The 19091-nt window shown below is 41.0% G+C and overlaps 1 protein-coding gene across 3 annotated transcripts in view; it reads right to left on the reverse strand.

Annotated features, from left to right (window-relative positions):
• TRIO (trio Rho guanine nucleotide exchange factor) overlaps nucleotides 1-19091 on the reverse strand; it is a 217794-nt gene that overhangs the window by 80463 nt on the left and 118240 nt on the right. For all 3 annotated transcript variants that reach the window (XM_069958561.1, XM_069958563.1, XM_069958562.1), the window contains exons 25-31: nucleotides 18407-18516; nucleotides 16819-16888; nucleotides 16500-16589; nucleotides 14589-14681; nucleotides 10887-10998; nucleotides 8506-8696; nucleotides 6658-6759 (exon numbers count right to left, since the gene is read on the reverse strand). In XM_069958561.1, the coding sequence (XP_069814662.1) occupies nucleotides 6658-6759; nucleotides 8506-8696; nucleotides 10887-10998; nucleotides 14589-14681; nucleotides 16500-16589; nucleotides 16819-16888; nucleotides 18407-18516 (768 nt within the window). The remainder of the gene's footprint in view (nucleotides 1-6657; nucleotides 6760-8505; nucleotides 8697-10886; nucleotides 10999-14588; nucleotides 14682-16499; nucleotides 16590-16818; nucleotides 16889-18406; nucleotides 18517-19091) is intronic.

Below are 19091 nucleotides of genomic sequence, written 5' to 3' on the forward strand. Positions count from 1 at the left end.
TACTCCAGCTTAAGCAATGCATGCTGTTCTTGAACAGCTGTTTGAAGGTGCATTTGGTTGTACAAGTTGATCAGGTTGTGTGCAAGTTGATCTGGCACAACCCAACAAGTTTGCCAAGTTGGCAGATGAGAGGGATGTTTGTTTAGGGGTTAGCACTGCTGCAGCAAGACAATGTTTTAGACAGCCAGGGTGATATCTACTTCAATAAGGAGGACAATAGAATTTTAAGGCTGGGCAGACTTGTGCTGGCAGTGGGGGACCGAATTATAACAGAGAGATAGACAGAGGAAGCTGTCACAAAGACTGTGGTCGTTGAGCAGAAGATAAGACAATAATTACAAGTAATAAGAGGAAAGGAGATTTTGATAAACATATTAGGTGTAAGCATACCAATGGCAGAATTTAAAATGGGGTGGATATAAATATTTATGACCACAATTTTGCAAGATCGAATAAAAGGAGAATTGCACACAAGTTACCGGAATAAATGCTAGCATCACCTAGACTTGCCATTTTAACCAGTAGGCGCCCACAATTATCAGAAAATTGCTGGCATTAGTGGTTGGCTGGGGAAACTAGTGCTTGCAAATCAATGCTTATAGCAGGCAATATCTGGATTTGCAACGGCTTAACCCCTTAAGGACAGAGCCTGAAATGACCTTAATGACAGAGACAAATTTTATGAATATGACCAGTGTCACTTTATTCATTAATAACTTCGGGATGCTTTTACCTATCCGGCTGATTCTGAGATTGTTTTCTCGTGACATATTGTACTTTACATTTCTGGTAAATTGGAGTCGATACTCATAACGAATCTTTATGAAAAAATCCCAAATAATGTGAAAAAATGTGAAAAAAATGCATTTTTCCCAACTTTGAAACTTTTTTGCTTATACAGAAAGTGGTTATACCACATAAATTGTATATTAAATAGCATTAGCAACATGTCTAATTTATGTTGGCAGCATTTATTAAACGATCTTTCATTTTTTTTAGACAATAGGAAGCTTAAAACATTAGCAGCAAATTTCCAAATTTTCAGTAAAATTTCAAAATCAGATATTTTTAGGGACCTGTTCAGGTATAGGCTGGGTTCACACTACGTATATTTGAGGCTGTATTTTTGAGGCTGTATAGCAACCAAAACCAGGAGTGGATTGAAAACACAGAAAGGCTCTGTTCACATAATGTTGTAAATGAGTGGATGGCCGTCATTTAATAGAAAATATTTGCTGTTATTTTAAAACAACGGTTGTTATATTGAAATAATGGCCGTTATTTACCGTTATATGACAGCCATCCACTCAATTTCAACATTGTGTGAACAGAGCCTTTCTGTGTTTTCAATCCACTCCTGGTTTTGGTTGCTATGAGGACCTGACTTGCGGACCAAATACTGCCTGAAATGTACGTAGTGTGAACATAGCATTAAAGTGTATTTGAGGGGCCCCACAAAGCACCCCATTTCAGAAACTGCACCCCCCACACTCTGCAAAAGCATATCCAGAAAGTGTTTTAACCCTTTAGGGGAGTCACAGAAATAAAAGCCAAGTGTGTAAGAAATTTGAAAATTTTTATTTTCTGTGCAGAGATTTTATTGTAATCAAATATTTTTCATAATTATAAACCTATTACCAGAGAAATGCACCCCAAAATTTATTGCCCCGTTTCTGCAGTTTATAGAAATACCCCATATGTGGCCCTATTGCGCTATTTGACGCAACCACAAGCCTCAGATATAAAGGAGCGCCTAGTGAATTTCAATGCCTCCGTTATATCTGGTCATTTTTGATTGTACCACTTCAGGTTGGCAGAGGCTCTGGGGTGCCAAAACCTAAAAAACACCCCTAAAGGGACACCATTTAGAAAACTGCACCCCTCAAGGAATGTAACATGGGGTGCGGTGAGCATTTGGACTCCACAGGTGCTTCACAGATTTTCCGAACAATATGGCGTGAAAAAAGAAAAAATAATTTTTTACACTAAAACGTTGTTCAAGCCTTCAATTTTTCATTTTCTTAAAGGGATAAGAGGAAAAAAAAGACACAAAATGTGTAGCGCAGTTTCTCCCGAGTACGGAAATACCCCACATGTGGCGATAAAGTGCCAAGGAGGCGCAGGACGAGCCTCCAAAGGGAAGAAGCTCCAATTGGCTTTTGGAAGCTGAATTTCACTGGAAAGGATTTCAAGGGCCATGTCGCATTTACAGAGCCCTCATGCTGCCAAGACACTGGAAACCCCCCACAAGTGACCCCATTCTGGAAACTACACCTCTCAAGGAATCTAACAAGGGGTGCAGTGAGCATATGGACCCCACTGGTGACGGGCACAAATGTGGAACAATGTGACGTGAAAGGGAATATTTTCATTTTTTCACTTTCATGGCACAAATATGCCCATCATCAAGGGGTCCATATCCTCACTGCACCCCTTGTTAGATTCCCTGAGGGGTGCAGTTTTCAGAATGGGGTCACTTGTGGGGGGTTTCCAGTGTTTTGGCAGCACGAGGGCTCTGTAAACGCGACATGGCGTTCATCATCCATTCTAGCCAAATCCAACCTCCAAAATCCAAATGGCGCTCCTTCCCTTCGGAGGCTTGCCCTGCGCCCACATGGCGCTTTATGTCCACATGTGGGGTATTTACGGACTCGGGGGAAATTGCTCTACACATTTTGTTTTTTTACCCCTCTTTTAACCCCTTGTGAAAATGATAAATTCAAGGCTAAACCAACATTATAGTGTAAAAAATTTAATATTTCATTTTTACGCCACATTGTTCCACATTTGTGCCCGTCACCAGTGGGGTCCATATGCTCACTACACCACTTGTTACATTCCCTGAGGGGTGTAGTTTCCATAATGGGGTCACTTGTGGGGGGTTTCAACTGTCTTGGCAACACAGGGGCCTTTTGAATGCAACATGGCTCCTCGAAATCTATTCCACCCAAATCCAGCCTTCAAAAACCAAATGGCGCTCCTTCCCTTCGGAGGCTTACCCTGCACCCGCATGGCGCTTTATGTCCACATGTGGGGTATTTCCGTACTCAGGGGAAATTGCTCTACACATTTTTTTTTAATCTTTTAGCCCCTTGTGAAAATGAAAAAATCATGACAAGATTAATGATTTAGAGTAAAAAATTTTCAAAAATTACACTAAATGTTGGTCTAGCCTTGGTTGACCACATGTGGGCATAATGTGCCATATAGGCACAGGGCAAGCCACCAAAGGGACAGAGCGCCATTTAGAGGCTGGAATGGAGGATGGAGGCCATGTCGCATTTACAAAGCTCCTGTGCTGCCAGGACAGTAGAAACCCCCCACAAATAACCCCATTCTGGAAACTACACCCCATAAGGAATCTAACAAGGGGGTGCAGTGAGGATATGGACCCCAGTGGTGACGGGCACTTACGTAGAACATGTGCCGAGAAAATAAAAAATAATTTTTTTTTTCATTTTCACGTCCCAAATGTGGCCGTCACCAGGGGGCCATATCCCCGCTTACCCCCTTGTTAGATTCCTTATCGGGTGTAGTTTCCAGAATGGGGTCACTTGTGGGGGGTTTCTACTGTCCTGGCCGCACAGAGGCTTTGTAATTGCATCATGGCATCCTCTAATGGGAATGGCGGCCATACCTACTTAGCTGGGGAAAAGGGACAATTCTAATTTATTTGGGGGTATTAGGCCAATTATTAGTTTATAAGGTTGAAAATGACAGGTGTCCATCAAATTCAACCTGTGTTGATCCAGAGGAAGGCAAAAAACCCTCGTGAGGCAGACAACAGTAGCCTCATCACAGGGGAAAAATTCCTTCCCGACTCCATAATGGCGATCAGAATAATCCCCGGATCAACGTGACCCCTGAAATAGGAATAAGGGACAGAATTTAGATAATGCAGAACCCCAATGACGTGTGGTACGCCTTGGAGCGATCCAGTATGCAGAGGCCGGGGGGATCAGGACAGGTGTCACACGGGAAAATGGTGTCCTTCCTGATCCCCCTGTTACGCCACACTCTGCACTTCTTCTGGGGTCTTCTGTTTTCCAGTGTGGGGGACGTCACCTGGAAAATGTTGTCCTGGTGCGATACGGGGTCCCTCACATCCAGAAGCGCTGGGTCCGCTCCATGGCTGCTAAATATTAGGGCTTTATTACTACGCCGGCGGGTGCCAGCTGCGGAATGCACAAAGGGTTATCCTTCTCCATTCCGCAGTGTGCACGTACCCTAAATCTGTAAGAGTACCCTGAGGTAATCTCACAGAGTTTGTAGAATTTCACGCCATACCGTCATCTATTGGGACGGTACTGGCGGAAAAGACGTGTCTGGGGGGCAGCGTACGCTACGCTACCCCCAGACATGTCACTGGATGATGAGGATGAATGGAGGAAAGAAGGATCCCCCCCCATTCATCCTCACTGGCTGTTTCGGTGTCGGAGGCAATGGTAACGTATCCCTCTGACGCCGAAAACACCCTGGGGGTCATCTTTATACGGGACTAGTATATGGGGTATGTAGTGGTGTAGTGTCAAACTTTATTCAATGTAGTGTGGTGTAATGTAGGGTTTTTACGTGTTTTTTTTTTTACAGTAAGTATAAAAAAAACCTACACCAACAAAGGCGTTGCTGATAAATGCCGCACTTATGTGCGGCACTTCTCAGCAGCACTTCTCAGCAGACCGTGGCAGTAGGATATAGAACAAAAACACCCTACGCCAAAAAGGAGGAGTTGCTGATTAGCAGCGCACTTTCGTGCGATGCTGATCAACACTCAGCGGCGATAGGGTGCGGAAAATAGAAAAAAAAATTTTGGGAAAAAAAAAACAAAACACTTTTTCTACATTCTGAACATCCCTGTAGCTGCTGATAAGTGTATTACACATATCAGCCGTTAGGGGGCAGCAGAGCGCAAAATCCGGAAAAAGACGAGGCTGGAGCCGAAAATAGCCGAAAAAAGACGATGGGGACCGCCGGAAAGAGCCGAAGACCGAATGAGAAGACGGTGGACGTGGCGAACCCGGAAGACGCCGATCAGGACCCCGGGACAGGTGAGTAATGTACAAATACCTGCTCTGGACCCCTCAGCTACCTAGCTGAGGGGTCCAGAGCAGGTATTTACTATTTTGGGGGACTCTGATCGCCGTGCCACCGGCCCGATCGCCGAGAACGGCCAGCCGTTCACGGCGATCGGGCCGGTGGCACCGTGACCACCATTACTTTTTACAGTAATGGCGGTCGGTGCCGTCCTCGGACAGCACCGACCGCCATTTTTTTCCAGGTCATCGGGTCACCGATGACCCGGAAAGGTTCCGAATCTGAATCCGATCTGAATTGATCAGCCAATAGCGGCGATCGTAAGCACGGGGGGTGTTAACCACCCCCCGTGCCGAGAAGCTAAGATGGCCTGCTATGATTTATAGCAGGCCATCTTCCCCGATCGCTGTGTGCGAACACGCAGCGATCGGGGAAACATCGGGCGTAAATTTAAGCCCTGATGCGCTAAGTACCAGGGCGCGAGGGCGTAAGTTTACGACCGATGTCGTTAAGGGGTTAAAGGAGCAAGTTCGGGTGCTGGCAGTAATCCCGCTGCATGTAAGAGCGCCCAAATAACACAAATAGCATTCTATAAGTTGGTAATACTTCTTGAGTTGATTTAGCCAAATTGGTGCACTGGAATTGTGTCGTCTGAACAAATAAGACTTTTCCCTTGTACTACTGATTTTATTCACAAGGCTGAAAATCTGTACAATTTCTTTCAGTAGGTGTGCCCTTTAGTAGCAAACATGAACAAGAAAGCATATAAGTGGCAAAGAATTCCCACTGCATTAGACTTGACTGACATGTTTCTCTTTATTAAAGGAGCACTGCAGAGGAAAAATTATTTTCAATCAACTGGTGTCAGAATGTTATACAGATTTGTAAATTGCTTGTATTTTAAAAATTCAAATCTTCCAGTAAAGTTATCAGCTGCTGTATGTCCTGCATTTTTCCAAGTCTTACACCATGCTCTCCTGCCACCTCTATTTATGACAGGAATTGTCTAGGGCAGAAGTGGTCTTCTATGGGGATTTGCTACTGCTCTGGACAGTTTCTGACACGGACAGAGGTGGAAGCAGGGAGCACTAGATGGCTTACGATTTACAAACTTAAAGGGGTTATCCAGCGCTACAAAAACATGGCCAGTTTCTTCCAGAGACAGCCCCACTCTTGTCTACAGCTTGGGCGGGGTTTTTGCTGCTCAGTTCTATTAAAGTGAATGGAGCATAATTGGAAACCACAGCTGAACTGGGGACAAGAGTAGTGTTGTCTCTGGAAGAAAGTGACCATGTTTTTGTAGCACTGGATAACCCCTTTAAGACTTTTTGGCACCAGTTGAAAAAAAAACCCCCACAAAATACAAAATGTTTTCCTCCGGAGTACCCCTATAACAAATACCAAGAGATTTGTCAATGAAGCCCAGCAGGGTGGGGCTGGATTATCAGGCGTCCTTCTATACAGAGATACATCAAACAAGCCAAGCAAGGTGGGGAGAGGTCATTGGAGCGTCTGACTAATTTTTACAAAGTTCTATACTTTTCTTTAAACTATGGATTCCACTAAAAGCGAACAGAGGTATGAACTGCATAAAAACAGAATTTCATTACGCATATAACTAACCTTCAGGACAATTTTATTGTCAGATGATGGAGTTCTTCCAACCCAGAGTGCAAATTTACAAGGGTCACCTTCAACATGTTCTGTGACTCCTAATTCTGAAGTCTTTTAATGTTAAAAAAAAAAAAAAAAGTAACTATTTAAACTAGTATATATACACACACACACACACTAAATCTTTGTTTCCATTAGACACAACTCAAACAGATCAGTAAATATGTTAATGAGCAAAGGCTGTATCTTTCTAATTACAAAAAAATATATATTAAAGTAAAACATAACTGGTAAACACAGAAAACCTGATGTTCTTCCTTTAGATGAGACAACCAACATTTAAAGCTGTCTCAATGAACATGATAAATTGCCGAAAGGGTAGAGACACGGGCACACCTAGGCACCCCAGTAATTCCTCCTGTAAGCACTCTACCAAAAATAAAAATTCATATAGCAATAACAAGTAACCTAGTTGAAAATGTGAGTTTTACATACTTTCTTGGATTAAATTTTTGTGTACGCTTAAAATGGATGCGTTTTCATCTTTTTTTTATAATGTAAGTAAATGGAAAAAAGAAATAAAAACAGATGCACACAAATACATCCGTTTTTTGCATAAAATAGAACCCAGCCTAAGTTACAAGTACTTTATTTACCTATCAATTTATATATATATATATATATATATATATATATATATATACACACATACATACATATATACACACACACGCTGTATATTTATGTGATAAATATACAGTATTTCACATATGTGATATATCTATATAAAAATATATTAAATATACAGTATTTCACATATGTGATATATCTATATAAAAATATATTAAAAATCAGATAAAAGAAACAATGCAGTGCGATACAAAAAAATTGAGTATGTGGATCTGTACCAATAGCTGGAATTTGTGTTTAAAAACATATTTTGGCTATTCACTCTTCTCTGTTGCATTGCATTTTTTAGATGATTTTCATTATAAATATATATATTTATTATTTATAGATCCCATGTAACTTGTTAATCTGTAATCAGACTACATTGTGTGGTTGATTCAGCAAAATAATTGCCAAGATTTAGAATACTACAAAGGAAATACATTTTAGTCTTGCTATTGAAGTGCATTTTAAGAGGTTATTTAAATAATCTTGAAAACTGTCACGTCATTTGTGCCAGAACGGCTAAACAGAAAGAAGCAAGTAATATACAGTTTTTGTCAGCATTCCTGTCTCTAGTTTATGCTACCCTCATTTGAAGAAGTCAGGAATAATTTGCAAGCAGGCAGGGGGAACATAATAAACAATCGCTTCTTAGTTCTCGATCCCGAAGGCTCCAGGACCCCCACAGAAACTAATTTTCCCCGAGTTGCCGTCACAACTCAAGGGTAAAAGCCAAACCTGGCTGATAGATTGCCTGCTCAGCCAATCAGTGACTGCAGTGGTGTCCCGCCGTAGTCACTGATTGGCTGAGAAAACAATTCATCAGCCGGGTTGTGACTTCACTGGAACAGGAGATCCCCGAGCCCGGTTACTACATTTTGCAAATTTCTAAACATATAAGCACAACTCAGGAAAACACGTCTACATATAGACTGTTCAGCCTATCAGACTGTATGCTGGCCTTCCATTTTGACAAGTTGCCAATGTAGGAGACTGACAGAACTGTCTGAAAGGTGCTGAGATAGTACATAATGTATTGAGTTGATTTTGATGGGGGTCTATTTATTATTGATGTGTAAACAAACCTGTGTAATTGGTTAAATGCATGGCAAACTCATGATCATGGATAACTATGGAAATGACAAACAAATCCGCAGTAAAAAAAAAAAAAAAAGCGCTACTTACAAATAATTTCATTTTGTAAATATACTTGCTTCTTCCAGTGGAATCTTTCACTTCTTTGCTGAAGACTAAAGACATCTCAAAGAGAAAAAGATGCCTTTCCCTGCCTTTTCGTATTAAAGTTTTAGGGTCCCAAACTTGGAATGAATCTTGAAGAATCAGTTCTCCCAGAGAATCAATGTTCTCCTCAAAACCTGAAAATGACAAATTATTCAGAGGTTAACTCATAGAAATTACTAGCGACAGCAAATGTTACTTTTTAAAACAGGCCTGTCACTAGGAAGGAAATCTTCAGGGAGCCACATTATTGTTGACTTGCAAACCCTGATCTAAGAAAAAAAGCTTTGTACTCAAAAAAATTAGGGATATTTGGCTTATGACTGAAATTTATGGAAAAACTTAAAAAGTTCACACTACAGTGATATCCTAGCATAAAAGTAGGAAAGTTAAGTAGAAGCATGTAATAGTGATTGCTTCATCTTAAACAATTTAGTGAAACAAAAGCCAACAAAAATGGTGGGTATACCCCAACAGAAAATGTCAATGTCTCAATAACTTGTCGTCCTGTGCCCTTGAGCATCAATTACAGCTTGACTACAATGTCTCAATGCTGTTCACAAGTCGACTTATTGTATGCTGATGCATGGCATCCCAATCTTCATGGCCCCCAGGTCATTAAGGATCTGGGGTACAGAGTTACAAGCCTCTACACTGATTCCATGTGTGCCGCAGCATAGGTGTTCTAAAGAATCTCTTTAAGTATCCGTTCACATGTACAGGATCCATTACTTCAGTTATTTAGTTACATTAATATCTGCACCATCAGACCTGCTGCAGATCTACATCATCAAATCTGCTGCAGATCCTGTACGTGTGAACACATGCTTAGGGTAGCTTCACATGTACCGGATCCGCAGCGGATATCACGCTGTGATTTGCAGCGAAATCCACTGTGGATCCTGGTAGTGAAAAGGTCTATGGGGTCACATACTGCAGCGGAATTTTCAATGTGACCCTGCTGCCGCACATTGATTGGCTAACGGGGAGCGAGGGGAGTCGTGAGCCTCACACAGCCTCAGCGCCGAGCAAGCAATGTATGCTGCAGGCCGGGGCCGCAGGCGGCAGGATATGGGGGGGGGGGGGGGGGGGGGGGGGGGGGGGGCTGGGGGGGTTAAAGGGGCCGGGTCACATACTGGCAGCAGAATGAAAATTCTGCTGCGGGTATGTGACCCATTCACTTCACACTACCAGGATCAGCAGCGGATTTCGCTGCAAGCTCACAACGTAAAATTCGGTGCGGATCCGATACGTGTGAAGCTACCCCCAAGATAATTTTTTTTTTTTTTTTTAAGAATGTTTAATGTAGATTTTAAAATCTTGAAATGTTGTATTTTCCATTTGCTAGACCATTCACTAGACCTAAAACTTAGCTGTTTTACCTGTAATAAGGAGGTGGTTTCTGTGAAGTGATTTATACAGCATCACAGTAAAAGGTGAAACCAAAATATATAGAAAACAGACAAAGCTCTTAGCTTAGCCTCCCCCACCCACTAGAATTACCTCTTCAAAGGTCACAGAGTACGCCCAGTAATGTTTCCTAGTCATGGCAATGAAAGTTGCAGATTTACTTGTGAAAATTTTGCACTTTTCAGGACTGCAAATTCAGACAGAAATTTGCAGCAGTTCTGTCCTATGTAAGTATACCACAAAACTTAAAGCGAATGTATCACCAGGTATATCGCTTTTGTTTTTTTACATGAAAAGACCGGAGTGGAAAGGTCTGTGGAGCAGTCCTTTTTTAAAACCACCACTCATGCTGGTCTACTTCCGAACACCGACCAAGCATAAAGCACCGGAGGCGATGATCTCTGCTCCCTTTTGTAACTCAGCTTCATTGATTCTAATGGAGCTACGTCACAGAGGGGAGGAGTTTTGTCACACTGGGGGCCGATGGGCCCGCCCCCACTCTTTAATGCCCGGACCGTGCTTGGGAATTGACTGGCGCCATGCAAGGGAACCACGTGGTGGTTAAAAAAAAAAAAAAGAAAAAAAAGACTGCGCCAACAGCATTCGCTTTAACACATGCAAACATGTTTCGTAGCTAATCTTAATATTCAATTATTTGTGCAGTCAGAAAAATGGAAGTTTCCCAATCATAGCTTAGATTTTTAGCAAAGGATCTTAGGATGTGAAAGCTGAGCTGTGATTGGTTGCTATGGGCATACTGCACTAGTTTTATTTTTACACAGATTGATAGATTTGGGCCATACTAAAATTATGGTGGTTTAAGTTGTACTGAACTGTAGGTTGTATAATTTCCATTTTCATTAGATTTGCAAAAGAAAAAAAATATCATACATTCCTACAGTTTTAATGCATTTTACCTTCCAGCATGCTAAGATGCATGGCATCATTTGCTCTTTTTGGGACACTAAGCATGACCTCCAACCCATCCTTAATTTCTCCTTTTCCTTCTTCGCAACATGTCAAGAGCTCCTGAATTTGAAGGGAAAAAAAAGAATTTAATCATATTTATTATTAAGAGGTAGTATCTGCTTGGTTGGGGTCTATTTCCTACAACTCCCATCAATCGTGAGTTACTACCCATAACAGGATTTAGGCCCCTTTCAAACACCCGTTAATTTCTATGGCCCCATACACACATCTTTACACGTTACATATTTGTGTCAGAGCAGTGATCCGTACCACAAAGGGGGGGGGGGGCATCTATAAGGGGTATTACATGGGGGGGGGGGGGCATCTATAAGGGGTATTACCTGGGGGGGGGGGGGGCGGCATCTATAAGGGGTATTACCTGGGGGGGGGGGGGGGCATCTATAAAGGGTATTACCTTGGGGGGGGGGGGGGGGGGGGCATCTAGAAGGGGTATTTCCTAAGGGGGCCATCTAGAAGGGGTATTACCTGGGGGGGGGGGAAGCATCTATAAGGGGAAACTTGAAGGCCATCTATTAGGGGGGATTACATGGGGGCCATCTATAAGGGGGGATACATGGGGGCCATCTATAAAGGAGATAACACATGCAGGGCCATCTATAGGGGGAATACATGGGGTGTATACAATGAGCATGTACTATAGTGGACCACACAGAGGGGGCATATACTATAAGGGGGTCACAAAGTCAGCCTACCCACTAAATGAGGGTGTAAAGGGGCCAATACAGATGTGCAGTGTGTATAGAGATGAGGATGTGGCCAGAGTGAGGAGCCTAATATGTCTGTCTTGCAGATTCTGTGGATTTGTGGCTCGGAGAAGTTCTCATAACAGCCCAGGGCAGATGGAGAAGAAAATGAAAAGGGAAGAACTCCGATCAGAGTCACTAAATCTGTGAGTCACTAAATCTATCTGCACTGTAATGTATATGGTGTAAAGAGTCTGCGTAGAGCTGGGTCTCCCTCTATGTGACTGTATGAGATTGTATGTGATAGTGATCTTTGTATAGTGGATCTTACTCAGTAGCAGCTGCGGTGTTAGTGAGTATGTGGTGGTGTTAGTCAGTAGTAGCGGTGGTGTTAGTCAGTATGTGGTGGTATAATTCAGTAGCAGCGGTGGGGGTAGTGTGTGGTGGGGTTAGTCAGTATGCAGTGATAATATTTGTTACTTGTAATCTGGTACTGTGTTTTATTGATCTTAGTATACAGGATTTGGTCAGTAACAATATGGTAGTGGTTGTGGTATGGCGGTAATATTTGCCTCTTACTGGTATACTGGTATTATTGGCAAAATTGGTCTCCGTATACAGAATTTGGTCAGTAACAGTATGGCGGCAATATTTGTGGTGATAATATTTCCTATATACTGGTGGTATTGGTAATATCAGTCTTGAGATTTTATCTATCTATCTATCAATAGCATCGCTTGGAAAGGGGGGGCCCAAGTTGACCTCTTGCACCAGGGCCCAGGAGACATTAGCTACGCCCCTGGGTGTGGGTCCACAGTTTAAATTGGGTCATCTGCTTTCAAAAACTTGTATAGATTTTGGATGTGTGCAATCCCTGTGTTTTATAAAGTATTTGTTTTAAATTTCATGCTTACATTGTACTTTCAAGGGAATTTGTGAGTTTCATCTCACGTTCTAAACTAGTGACACTGTTAAGATATCTGTTAGGACAAGACGACACATGGTGCCTTTGACATATATGACATCACATAGCTTTCCAGAACTCCTGAAGGGCACCAGGCTGCAACACCTCTTTATTTCCCCCTCCCATACCTGACCCTGATAGTGTCTCAGCCTTCAGGTGTCAACCAAGCAGGGATGAGGGAGAGAGGGGACATTCCAATTTGCAGCTATTCAGTAGCCTGGGAAAGCCTATTTGACTCCTTGTACCAGAGAATAAAAAATATTTGTGTACATCCAGGAAACAGCTATATGTCTCCTTGCCAGCTATCTAACAGTGTGGTATATATGAACTCTGTGTTTGATTTTTAGGAGGTGTGCATAATTTTCTGGTTGAGACACACTATTATTCACAAATATTAATTTTAATGCATTCTTGTATAATTTTAACGTATCCATGTATAAAGCACAGTTTCTCATAATAAAATTTAAAAAAACAGTCACGTAGAAACCATTGTCCTACTACCTATGCACGTGGTTTCACAGATAACAGTAATAAGTATTGAAGATGATGCCTAAAATCCTACATTTTGATGTTTTACACAGACAATTTTGAAGAAGGTCAAAGCAGGCTGAAACGTCAACATTTAGTCTGGAACATCTGATGACATAATATATTTAATAATATAACATATGAATTTAGGTTCCCTTTAAGTACACTGTTTATATTACCAAAAGTATACAATTTAAAATTTTACAGTAGGGAGAAAGTAAATATTACCAAGCATAAAACAAATTCCCCCTGGAAGCATAAAACAAAATACCCTTCACATTTCAACCTGTTCCACATGTTCCCCTCCACCAACTTCAAGCAGCACAAATTTTTCCAACACATTTTTATGGCTGCCAGTATTCATGTCACGGTGAAATAGAGATTCCCCTACGCTATCCAAACAAGCAGTAATCAAAGGCGTAAATGTAATCATGCTTTATGAAAAAACTGAAGTTACATGCACCCATTAGCTTGAGAGATACATTGAGATCTGGCAACCCTAAATAGATTACAAGGCTCTTTACTACCACTGTTTCGTCTAACCTCTTAATACCAAACTTCATGACAAACTTCTTCAAAACGGAGTTGAACCCCACACACCATTTACCTTATAGTGGCCCAGACTACCACTCAGATTGTATGTCTTTATTGCACGGCTGTTACAAAGCTATTAAAACCTGCACTTTTTTCTTAAAATGACATTCTCTGGTTTTGGTTCAGAAAATGATTGTTTTGTATTTACTTGATTGTACTTAACATAATTTCCAATAGAACAGTTTGACACTAAACACTGACACGTACAAAAGTATGTACAACCTTTCCACAAGCAGCACTGCACTTATTAAAGGGGTATTCCACCAAAACACTTTCAGCCCATTAAAATGTTAAGCACAAGCTATGAGAGTTGGTCATATACAGTATCTAACCATTCTGTGACGTTCCAGTGTTTTTCTGGCATCTTAACCCTCTTCAGTAAAGTAAAATGCTCCTCTGGCTATCCATTCCTTCTTGCTCCTTTTCTTTTCCCCCGTCTAATCCGAGACAGTGCCCACATGGTTCAGAGGTGGGCCCAGCATAGTACGAGCTGGCCAAGCCCACTACATACAATACTATGGCAGAGCAGTAAGTAGAATGTAAAATGTCCTCAGCGCACTGCTTATCAGCCATTTGTCTGATTGTTTGCATGTGGGCATGGTATAATGTGCAGTGAAGGTATATAATAACATGGCAGTGTATACAGCTGCTTCTGACACACTGCTTCACTGTGCAGGCTTAGCTCTGTGGCTTTAAAGCTTCTGCTGTGTTAGACCCCACCACAACATACGATCGCAGTATCACACCACACACAATTTGATTGTTGTACGTTATCATGTTGAAAGCTCTGGATAGGGGTAAGCAAGTTATTTTTAATAAAGATGTACAAATAAAAGGTACCAACTGACAAAAAAGCACACCTTTAACAGTAGCTGATATTTTGTTATGCGTTGCACAGGTTTTATAAGGTAAGAGGAGATCGAGTTTGCCAATTCATGACGTTGTTGAATTTCCTGTAGGAAAAAATAAAGGGAACACTGAAGGAAAAATCACATTCATGAAAAAAAAAAAAAAAATCTAACAGCTGCAGTCAAAGGAGGATATCTGAGGATAGTTATTTATTACCCAACCATTTTACAATAGATAGCCATTGTAGTATTCTGGACAAATTTTTGGTATTTAACCCCTTCAAGACAGAGCCCTTTGATGCACTAAAGTCTGGGTCAAATTAATGCAAGTCCCCCCCGCCTTCTAAGAGCCATAGCGCTTTTATTTTTTTACCTGCAGGGCTGGTTGGAGCGTAATTTTTTTGTGCCACAATCTCTAGGTTTAATTAGTATCATATCTGCAAATTTTTTTTTTATATTTTTTTCCTGATAGATATGTTAGATGGGAAATATAGACCTCTGTTAGATGGGAAAAACAACCGTGGGTCCTGATAGTGGACAGTGATAAGAGCGCAGCCACCATCATGTTAGTTGCTTTTCATTAAGTCATTTTGCGCCAAGGGGTTAACAGGGTACTCCAGAGAATTATTTATTTTTAATTCAACTGGAGCCAGAAGGTTAGACAGATTTGTAAATAACTTGTTTTTAAAAAAAAACCTCAAACTTCTAGAAAATTTATCAGCTGCTTTATGTCCTGCAGGAAGTGGTGTATCCTTGCTCTCTTTATGCCAAGAACTGTCTTGAGCAGGAGAGATTTTCCTATGATCTACTGATTTACTGATCAGTTCCTGACACGGACAGAGGTAGTCACTGATCGATTAATAGAAAACATTTCTTCACAATAATACTTTAAAGCATAACCCTCATTATGTCATTTTTTTATTTAATCAATTTTAAACATTAAAGGGGTGGTGTGGTGTAAAACTTTTTTTCACTAAACTACACACATTACAAAGTTATACAACATTGTAATGTGTGTTATTTATGTGAATGGCCCCCTTCCTCATGTTTCCACACCCCGATGCTTAACCCGGAAGTTAATACTTCATACTCACAGAATCACCCCTTCACAGAATCACCCCTAGGGGCGATTAAGTCACTCCTCAGGAGGCCGGCCTGACTGCTCCAGCCCTCCCTCATGCTGGCCCCCCTCCAGCGCGTCATCAGTTGCTCAGCCGCGATTGGCTAAGCATAACAGTAGACGTCTGGGAAACATGGGGAAGGGGGCCATTCACATAAATAACACACATTACAATGTTGTGTAACTTTGTAATGTGTGTTATTTAAGTGAGAAAATTTTTTACACCGCACTACCCTTTTAATGCTAAATACTTTATTAACCTGTTTAACAAATTTTTGTGCAGCTATGCCTCCCTACTATTTTATAGCACTATATAGCTATAAATTTCACACCAATGGGAATGGCCATGCAAGCAGTGTAGGAGCAGCTCTGTGATTCAGCAGTATAGGCAGCAGAGATATTAGAGTAAGGCTAGGTTCACACTGTTTTCAGCATCCGTTTAACGGATCTGTTTTTTGCAAAAAAAAAACGATGCATTTGTGTGCATCCGTTTTTGATCCGTTTTTCCATTGACTTCCGTTATAAAAAAAAACTGATCAAAACGGATCCGTTTTTTTTTTACGCACAATAAAAGTACTGTTGACACTACTTTTTTGACCGTTAAAAAAAACGGATCCGTTAAACGGATTGCAAAAACGCAGTGTGAACCCACCCTTAATAAAAGAGCAAGCAAAGCTTGAATAAAATAGCTTGAATAAAAAATTACTTATATACAAAACAAAAAAGATGATGGCTACACTTTAGGACAGATATAACGACTCTGAGAGAAATGTTACTTCTTAGTAACAAATATTTGTACTTACATCAAAATAAGGTCCTGCTTGTTCCAAGATGAGCTGGGTGGAGTCAGGTTTATTTTTGCAGTAAGACACATACATCTGAAATTTATCTGCCTACAGGGAAACATTACAACTGGGTTTACGTAACTTACATTAACTTTTTAATTATGTATCTGTAAGACTGTTGTAAAGTGAGAAAAATATTTTTTTTGTCTCATAAAACACATTACAGTTACAAGTCTTCACATGTACCTCATAACATGTATAACTGACCATGGATATGCTATCCATTAATAAATCCAGCAAATGAGGCAATTACAGAAAGAAAAAATTATTAAATTACCCAGGTCACAAAACAATGTCCAACATCTTCTGGCAGCTGTTCGTATTTTTCAAGCTCCTTAAGAAACACACTGAAATATATAAAAAAAAAAGTCACATTGGTTTCAAATTTACAAAACTTTTATTAATACACAAATATTAGTCAATCCCACCAACAGCAGAATGTGCGTGGAGGATGCCAGGTGATACCCAGACATCTGCTATGTAGGAAACCTAAAAAAGGACACAATTTCATCCCATTCTACAGTGTCAGCTGTTTCATCCCAGCTCAGGTGCGTTCATATATTTCATTAGTGCATAAACTCCAGTCTGACAACCAGAAAATGACATTCTGTAATGTGTAGACAGGATACAACCCCTCCTCTGTGGTGAACTTCTGTAAACTAGATCTTTCCTGGCAGTTCCAGGGGCTTCCTTATGCCTTTTTCTTTCACAGGAGTCTGCTGGACATAGATTGTCTGGCCTCTCTAAGGCCACATCTACACATTGCAAAACTTCTGGCAACACCACATGGCCACTGGAGAATTCTATGGGACATGATTTTAAAAGAATGTATTTGCATGCATATGGGAACACAGCCTAAAGATACAGTGAAAGTAGGTGAGCACATACAAGGATCAGCTGCAGAGTTTTTAGGTTTTTTTGGGGGATGGCTTTATTAAATTTTGCATTTTACTATCTATATAATAAAATAATCCTTACATCTTGTAGTTTAAATTCTCACCACTAGGTCTAAATCTAAGCTGAGACTGCCTGTTCTGTGCCTGAAAGTGAAACCAGCAGATAGATATCACCCGTTGTATGACTTGTACGAAATGTCAAAGTATGCCCAGTAATGTTTTAAATCGATCTCAATAGAACAGGTCCTGTTCAAGGTCAGCCATATCCATAGCACTCCTCTTAAGAGCTGCCTAGATTTTGTGATACTCGTTGACCATCCCTGCCTGATAGGGATCAGCTTATTCTACACCTTCCACTCCCTCCTGCTTTAATAGCTGTTCTCCAGCTCTTTGTGTTGGCCTGGTATCGTGCACCCTTATGGGCACATGTTGATACTGTTATTCTCACTTTATTTTTCTTTATTTCCCTCTTTTTTTCTCTCTCTCTCCTCCACTCCTGTTTCCCCCTAAGGTTTCTGCTCTAAAGGCGGAGCATTCTCGCACAACACACCATTGTTACAACACTGGTTACAATAGTGTCTCAATCTCAAGGGCCTAAACTCCCCGTAAACACACAGACTGACTTTACAGTAACTCAGACTCCTTAAAGTGTTACTGCCATCCCCCTTACTCAATGTGTGGTTCTCCGCACCAGACAAGTGTAGATGCAGCTCACTGTCGCTTCATTATCCTACAAGGTTTTCCCTATGGTACAAAGCCCATCCTTACATTAGGAGTGTAAAAAATAAAAAAAAATTGTGTTCCTCTGTAAAATTTTTAAGACTTTATATGAGTCTGCTATTTTACTAGGAGGTAATTGTAACCTTGTCTGCTTCCCCTATATGAATAAGAATGCTCCCTTTGCTACTTACCTTCCATTTTAGCGCAAAATGACGTAATGAAAAGCAACTACCGTGATGGTGTACTCACTTGTTATGGAACTCATAAATTTCCTGCATGTTTCCAAAGATTATATGTTCTTTATTCACAATACCAGGTGGAATTTCTTCAACTCCACTAGTCATTTCCCACAGATACGTCTGCAAGACATCACCAAAAGAAAATAGTTTTATTGTACAAAGAGTTATTGTTCATGTAGTTTCTATGGCTGTATTATAGTTCCTAAACAGTTATCAGGGTTCTCTGACTGCACACAATGTGACTAACAGAGCAAAAGGCAAGGGTAGACTGGTTTCCCATAAACTCTGTAGCACTGGCTGCCATTGTCAACAAGTATATGCAAATAAATAAATAAAAATTTGTCCAAGTTTAAAGCCTTAAAAGTCCAAATATTAAATACAGTTTAGAATTAAAAAACAAAACAAAACATAGAATCTCTCAAGAGGAGGCAGGCACAGGCAGAAGCAAGAGATTCCCCACTGGAACTGACGTCAGACAACTCTAACCTGCTGATATGTCCCTATTGCAAAGGTGAGGCTGAGGAGGAAGGTATGTTTCTTACCATCCTCCTCTGCGCGGTACCAGTGCATTTAGTTGTGTGCTCCACGTGACGGTGAAACAGTTGGGACACTGGGGCACGAGTTAGGAGCACTGCACGCCCCCATAGTGCCGATCCGGCCCCGGCCAGCCAGCCCCTTTGTAATGATAATAAATG

Source organism: Dendropsophus ebraccatus, chromosome 2, assembly GCF_027789765.1.
Source record: "Dendropsophus ebraccatus isolate aDenEbr1 chromosome 2, aDenEbr1.pat, whole genome shotgun sequence".
NCBI lineage: Eukaryota > Metazoa > Chordata > Amphibia > Anura > Hylidae > Dendropsophus > Dendropsophus ebraccatus.